At 32.2% G+C, this 8,117-nt stretch overlaps 1 protein-coding gene across 1 annotated transcript; it reads right to left on the bottom strand.

Moving 5' to 3' along the window:
* Positions 1–622: 622 nt before the first annotated feature.
* LOC132715379 (ectonucleotide pyrophosphatase/phosphodiesterase family member 5-like) lies at positions 623–3,437 on the bottom strand. The gene is made up of 3 exons (XM_060698410.1): positions 3,116–3,437; positions 1,826–2,562; positions 623–1,330 (listed from the first exon to the last, which is right to left on the bottom strand). The coding sequence occupies exons 1-3, from the start codon at positions 3,351–3,353 to the stop codon at positions 1,019–1,021; spliced, it is 1,287 nt and encodes a 428-aa protein (XP_060554393.1). The 5' UTR covers positions 3,354–3,437; the 3' UTR covers positions 623–1,018.
* Positions 3,438–8,117: the final 4,680 nt, after the last annotated feature.

Genomic DNA, 8,117 nt, shown 5'->3' with positions numbered 1-8,117 from the left:
GAACAACCAGATTATCATAATTTACATCATCAACAGCAACGACATCAGCATCATCATTATTCGTATCAGCATCATTATCACCGTCCTCGTCACGATAACTTTTTATCAGCTTCACCTTTAGTACAAACACAAGCCGCGTTTATAGCAGGAAGAAATTGTGAACGAACATTTTTGTCATAGTTTGTTAATTTTATTTTTAGTATTGTTGTAAACCATAAATCTTCTTTCAAAAGTACATTTCTGAATAAATAGAAGCTATAAATATCTGGAGAAAAAATGATCATTTGGAAGCATTAAAAACAGTAAGATTACATGAAAATTGTAAACTTGGTTTGATTTAGTCTGTACATGAGGAATAATGAAAAAAGTCACATCTCTCACGCCCCTAGCACAGATTTGAGCGGTACTCAATTCTAAACACTTAAAAGTGATGGACTCCCGAAGGACCAGAAAAATTATAACATCACTGCAGTGAAGAACGAGGCAACTTTTTACGTCTGTCACACAACACTTGAGATGTATAAATATCTGGAAAAAAGTGATCACTCGGAACCATACAATGAAGTCAATCTATTTACACTTATTATATTGGTGAGTAATAGCTTACTGAAATAAAAAAAAATATCTTAATATGACATAATAGGAATCTAAAAATAAGACCAGGTTAGTACAAAATCCTTTCAGACAATATTCTTGCAAATGTTTGTATGTCAGTAAGATTGATAATATTCTGAGAGAGAGTGAAAATCAAAATATGATACAATGCAAAGCACTATGACAAACTTTAAATACTTTAACCTTTCATTTCTTTCTCAATAATTGTTCGAATACAACTGTCAAAAATTGATATTTTAAAAGATCATTTAGTGATTTTAAGACTTAAAAACAATGAAAATACACAAACACCTGACTGCAAAAAGTATGCAACAATATCAGACGATAAATGTATGACTGTACATGTTGATCTCATATAATGCAATATTTACTCATTAGATGTACAGAAGACATAGGAAAAAAACTAACTGTTAAAATTTCTTGTCAACAAATGTAACAGTGTCAACGCAGCTGCCGCAAAATGCACTTGAATGTTCGGGGCCCCAGATTGCTGAACAATAAAATGTCTGGTATTATCTAATGTCCCGTTGTTCGGTGACGGTGGTATACCGAGCAGTTCACATACGAGCGGATAAATGTCCACAGAGTTGAATGGGAAAGACTTGTACCCGGCCCTGATGTTTGGTCCTCGTGAGTAAAAAATTGGTTTCATAGAAGAAAGGGCGTTGTCATATCCGTGAGTGCCTTTTAGTGTGTAGTTATACTCCCTTGGACTCTATGGAAGAAAAAATACAAATATGAGTTATATCTAAGACAATGGAAGATATTTTGTTTAAAAGAAATGGATATAGAGATAAAACTAAACAATATGCTTTAATAAATGCACAGTAAATGAAGAAGAAAAGAGTAAATTTTGACAAATACTACATTAAACAAAACATACTTATAATTGAATTAATTAAGGAGGTAAATCTGCTTTTCGTGAAAATATAAGATTGCTTCAAGTACAGTATGAAAACAATCAGGTATTAGATATATTTCATTGTAAGGAGACCTAAAATTCGTGATAAACAGCAAACAGTTGCTCCAAATTCTTAACAGTGCAAGTCCAGTGAACATTACTTTATGAAGGTACACCTCCGTATGAGTATGTCTAATAAGTAATCAAAAGATCAATAATATTTTAAAAGACTAAGATAAATCAAATCAGCCAAATGCTTATTTAAAGATAACTTTTTATTACATTTGAACCGTTAAAATACCAAAATACCTGTACAATAAGCCATCCCTCATCGGCCACCGCGAGGATCGGAAGAATTCTTCTATTGTTTTTATAATGCCACTTGTCTGGTATGTCCTCTTTCCTGAATACTTGAAGATGATCAACACCGGTCAAGTTTCTGATCATTTCATCGATCCTGTTTGGCTTTGGCAGTATGTTAGATGTTGGACCAGCAACCGGAATTTGGTCAATTGCTGTCATATCAATATGCTGGGAAAGATCTATGTGTCTATTTTTGTAATCTACTTCTGTCATGCCATGGTCACTTGTTAAAAGGACGTTCACGGACTTCCATAGATCAGCCTCGTTAAATTTCTGGACAATATACCCTAAGATATTATCCATTTCTTTGACCTTTCTATACACTTGAGGTGAATTTGGACCGTACTCATGCCCCGTATGATCGGGCTCGTGAAAGTACAACATTGCAAAGTCAATGTTGAATCTAGTGTTGGATAACCATTGGACCACTGTATCTACCCTGGTCTCAAATCCGATAGTCTCTTCGTATGGTTTGTAAATATTTGGTCTATACCCTCGAATCTCTGCCTCGCTGCCTGGCCAGAAATATACGGCACTTCTGAGCCCATGTTTTTGTACTGTGACCCACAACGGTTCACCCCCATCCCACCATTTGGTCTCTTTATTGCTCATTCCAAAGATTTCATTGAAGACTGGATCATACATATGGTTGGATATAATCCCGTGGCTTTCTTCATAGAGGCCTTCAATTAGCAATAAGTGTGATCAGTTCAATAAAACAATTATAACCATTTTCATGAACCAAAAATGCCCAAAATATCACCAACAACAACATCAATTTATCAGGTAAGAATTGAAAAATGAACATATGAATTTTTATGTCAACTATCGTGTTCAAAAAAATTATAATCTAAAATCTTAATTCGGACTATTGCTTCACAGTACAAATGACATTAGACAAGGTACTGTTTTCTTGCTTGTATAAAAGGCTTGCTATAAGATTTTAACTTATTTACAACTAATTGCAACACATATGTTATAATCGCCATTCATTAAAAATTTTGCCATTCATTAAAAAATTGTTCTAATACCAAAAGACAATGTATCTTATTTAAGTTATGCGACTTTTACTTGCTTCCCGATGCCTTTACGGGTTGAGGCATCAGAATTGCAACCACCATTAAAGTTTGTAACACCCGATGTTTGCCAAAGTAATATTTTCTGTCTCGACGCCATATGTCCTATACGGTGTTGGTGCGCCGTAAAAAATCTTTCATAAGTAATTGTTTTACTCACCAGTTGCAATGGTATAATGGCAAGGAAAGGTTTTCGTCACAAATGTATTATTGATATAATCCGCTCTGGTTCCTGCAGCGGCAAATGCATCAAAATTCGGCGTATCTACATGCTTAATATAATCCCACCGGAAACCATCCATAGAGATCAACAACACTTTACTGTCTGTCGCTGAGAAGCAACATAGTGCCAGAAACACAACAACAATTATGTTGTTTATATAATACGTCAACATCATGGTGACATGTAGATCAACTTGGTATGATGGTGAAGAGAATCATACCGTACTGACCTCCGTGATAAAATTATTTATGTCGTTATCATGTAATGCTGTTATCATTGCCGTCCGCCCTCTGATAAACAAAACAATCTCATATGCAATCAAACTTGTGAACAAAGGCCATCCAAGGGAGAAACCAAACATATAATAATAATAATAATAATAATAATAATAATAATAATAATAATAATAATAATAATAACAATAATATTAAAAATAATAATAATAATAATAAAAATAATAATAATAATAATAATAATAATAATAATAATAATAATAATAATAATAATAATAATAATAATAATAATAATAAAAAACCAACTTTATTTACAGAAGGTAACACATAAAGGCTTATACAGACATTTTATTTACAATGCGGCTCCCTACATAAAATCATATCAATCGAAGAAAATATAACATGTAAAAAAAAGAAATCATTAAATGGTAATGACAGTGTTTACATAGATCATAACATACATACTGAACATTCATACAACTCATTCTGCATGTATAGACAAGCGGTTTTTATTTGGAGGTTACTTTGTTCATCAATGAAGGGTTATTGCAGAGTGCCCGTGATTACAGGGTTATCTATTTTAAGAGGTGGTCTTTAAACACAGATTTGACTATAATTTTGACAGACGGTATATTATAGTGAAAGCAAAAGGTTATCAACAGTAAATATATCTATAATTGTTTGATAATTAATAATCGCATGCACAGTTTTGAATGATTAACCTGCTGATGCTTTTGTGTAATTGATTTGCAGTGGTGAATTTCAAACAATCCAATCAAACATTTAGGGATTTCAATATCATAATATATATATTTTTTTTGGCTTAGTTAAATTAAAACTTGAGAAATTAAGCGAAAAACAATGTGTAATCAATGCTTTAGACAAGTGTGACATTGGCTTTAGAACTGGTAACCAGAATCATAAAAAAGTTTACCACCTCCACAATATTAACGTTTGGAGGTCGTTGGTCAAAATATGATTCGCCATTTTCTATATCTATAATTCGGAAAACACTTATATTAATTGACGCACTTTCTTGACGAAGACGTACAAGTGTGGTGAATATTTGCTAGTTGATGGTAGATGCCAATCAGCAAAACCATTTTTTGTTGTTGTTGTTGTTTTGTTTTGTTTTGGTGAAGTTTTTTCGTGACTGATTAAAGTATACATACAAATCTATTAGATCTTTCTCTATTTCAGCGAATTGAATTGAACAAAATACCAAAAAGATAATTTCACTGTTATCATTATCCAATGAAAATTTAAGTTTGAAGCATGGAGAATGATAAAAAATTTATTGGGATACGCCATTCAACAATTTTTTTAAATTTTTATAACAACCTGTGACTTTCTGAATGGGGGAAAATATGGCAAAATAAATCATAAAAGCGGGAAAACCTGAAATAAAATTCCATCAATTGAAAATTATAAAATTTTCAATTCCAATTCAATTTAACATATATGGTACATAGCAGATGTTATCTTTAGGGTCACCTTTCTGTTTTTCAGTCAATTAAATTTATGAACAAGCTGATGTCAGTCAGCTGCTGTTAACTCATGGTTCTAAAAAGACTGTGCACAGGGGGTTGGTGGGGGACATTAAATGGGAAAATGTAGCATTTTAAGGGAAAATATACCTATTTTGGGCTAGGGGAAACAGCCTTTATTCGACTATGAAATATAGGGGAAAAGTCACGGACAGCTGGGAAGTATATGTTATATCTAACGAGAATAATATAATATTATCTTATTTGTTTTGAAATGTAGGTCTTAATTAGCACAGTGACCATGGTATTCTACCGACTTGTTATCTTTATAGATGTACTCATTTTTGCAATATGGCATCTCACTTAATTAATCTTGATAAAACACCATCTAACATCTTGGCAGCAGAGAAATCTACGGGTATCCCGACCGTTTAATATGACTAAGTCACGAAATCATTTCATCAAAACATCTCTTATAACCATAATAAATGAATTAACAAATGCATTGTTTGAATTTTCTTTTTTTTCTATGGCATATTGTTTATAAGTTTGGCGTGCAATCTGATTCTGACTATTAAAGTATACAAACATTTTTTAAATTATTTATCATTTTTCCCTCGACATTGATTACAAATTAAAAATGAGCATTAAAAACACCACTGAGGGACACTCAAACAGGGAATATTTTGTTTAAAGACACATTATCCCTCAGAAACGAACACATCTTTCCTTCTTTATAAAAGGCAAACATAAATTTTAAAACGTTTAAAACCTAATTTTAGAGCATGTCAAATGAAATTCGTGCTAAACATTAAATTATTTGAAATTAAAGCAGCAAAATATAAACAAAGAAGTATTTTGACTTCCATACAAAATACTTAATCACTATAACTATACCAATTGCAAAAAAGATGGTTCAAATAATATCATTTTTAAAACTATAACGGGTCACAAACAATATGAAGCTTTTGAGAAATAAAAAATAAAAGATCTCGCATTTCTGGGACATAATCAGCCTTTAAGATTACTACCGTAATATGAACTAAAATAGTAGACAGTAGAATAAAACAGTGAGATTTGATAAGGATAATGATCACTCGGATGCTAAGTGAAGTTAAGATAATAGAAGTTTACAAAAAAAAAAAGAAAATGTTTCACTGGTCATCCTACTTTCACTGCACTAACAACCTGTTACGAGAAGGCCGAACCCATCCACATAAGCATATATTTTATTACATGCTTTTCGGTGGTTTATAGAAATATATCAGTGATATAAAACTGGTAATCTCACTGTTTGAAACAGTGAAATTACCACTTTGATAATTTCACTGTTTTAAATTTAAGCCCCTTACGTTGTTTTAGTGAAATACCAGCGTGCACAGTACTGGGTACCAACTTAATGACGTGACGTCATAAATGACGTCACGTTGTATTATTATTTGGCGCGCTTTTCATTCAGTATTAGGTTAATTGTCTTTTTCAAACGTTTCTTTGCATATAATAAAAAGAAAATTTGTTTAGTTTAGTGTAAGATTGAAATATATTTCACCTTGTGAACACCAAAAGTTCATATTTCACTCGTGGCTGCGCCACTCGTGAAATATACCTTTTGGTGCTCACTCGGTGAAATATATTCCGATCTTACACTGAACTAAACAAATATCCTCTATGTATTTTACTCAGCGTGGCACATACGTATCCATCAATTAACTACATTTACAAGAAATACATGCACACAAAATATTTTTATAAAAGAAAAAGAGAAAAAAAAACTTTGCAATGGCAGTGCTGCAAAGCGAAGGGGGACCACTTCGTTGGAGCTAGACCAACATGCTTGGAAGGGTTGTTTTCCGTAAGCCTAATTTGAAAATTTGAGATTTAATAATACAACGAACACATGCATCTAAGAATTCGAAGGTGCATGTGACCTTTTCTGCTTAGATGTAATATTTTCGGAATGATGAATGTTCAAGCAAGGGGAAAAAGACAAAACTATACAAGCAGGAAACACGTATACTAGTTCATTCCCTTTTACGTTGGTCGCTCATACAATAACATGACGCCCCCCACATGACGTAACTTCCTGATCTGAATCAGATTTTCATGAGATTTAAAGACTCCTGTTGAGTGCTCACTCGGACAGAGACTTGGAAGTGGGGGTCTCTATAATGTTTGCAAAAGAAGCAGCCGTTTTAAGGTCGGATTACTAATTTTTCACCGAATATGTCATATCAGAATTGGATTGTATTTTTCAGGTATATAGTACTTTGTTCGGCCAATTACGATTATAGTTCTTTCCGGAGACCAAGCAACTCGCTAAAATTTAATGCTCGACAATAAAATATCCCCACTCTGTCCTTACTGTCTACACTTTACCATATAGATACGCTGTACTATGCTATCAATACATGTTGATTTTTTTCATTACTTAAAGGCCCATTATGCCTAAGAAACGCTTTTATTTTTATTCCTCAAAAACTTTTTACTTTTATAGTATCTAAAAAGTTACTCATTGGTCAATTACCGGAACCATCTTTTGCATCTGTTGCTTTTTTGCAGTACAGTTATAGTGAATTAGTATTTTGTACGAAAGTCAAAATACTGCTTTGTTTACATTTTGCTACTTTTATGAAAAAATTATTTTAAATATATCACTACTTTCTTCAGGTAACAAGTATCTAACATTCTTTAAAACATTATAAAATTCATGTTTGCGCGAACTTAAGAAGTAAAAGTTTCCAAGACATATGTGCCTTTAAACTGAACTAATCATTATATATGTTGCATTTCATGTTTTATGGCTATAAATAAACGTATGTAAGTTATGTTCCATTCGACTCTCTTATGCTCAGTACATGCTCTGCTTATAATAAGCACATTTTAAATTTCACACTGTGTTCATATTAGTCACACTTTTAGTGCTTTGTTCTATATAAGAGATTCACCATTTCTTGAGTTCAATGAGGAACTACTCTTATATATCAATCTCATTATGGAAATGTAGTTGTCTCCCTCTAAACAGGTTCGTTTGTTATATTAATACCAAACTCTCAACAATTGGTTAAATTTATTTTACTTTAAGATGGATCTTATTATAACAAAAATTGTAAATTCTTTTTCCCAATGAAACTTAGACCGAGGAAATACAAATATTTTAGAAAATATTTGTGTATTTAAATAATCATTATAAATCATCCTATTGAAATTTATGTAATTTTG

Source organism: Ruditapes philippinarum, unplaced genomic scaffold, assembly GCF_026571515.1.
Source record: "Ruditapes philippinarum isolate M1 unplaced genomic scaffold, ASM2657151v2 ctg167_1_1_1_1, whole genome shotgun sequence".
Classification (NCBI taxonomy): domain Eukaryota; kingdom Metazoa; phylum Mollusca; class Bivalvia; order Venerida; family Veneridae; genus Ruditapes; species Ruditapes philippinarum.
Note: the sequence above shows the minus strand (reverse complement) of the source record. Positions and strands in the feature narration are given on the sequence as shown.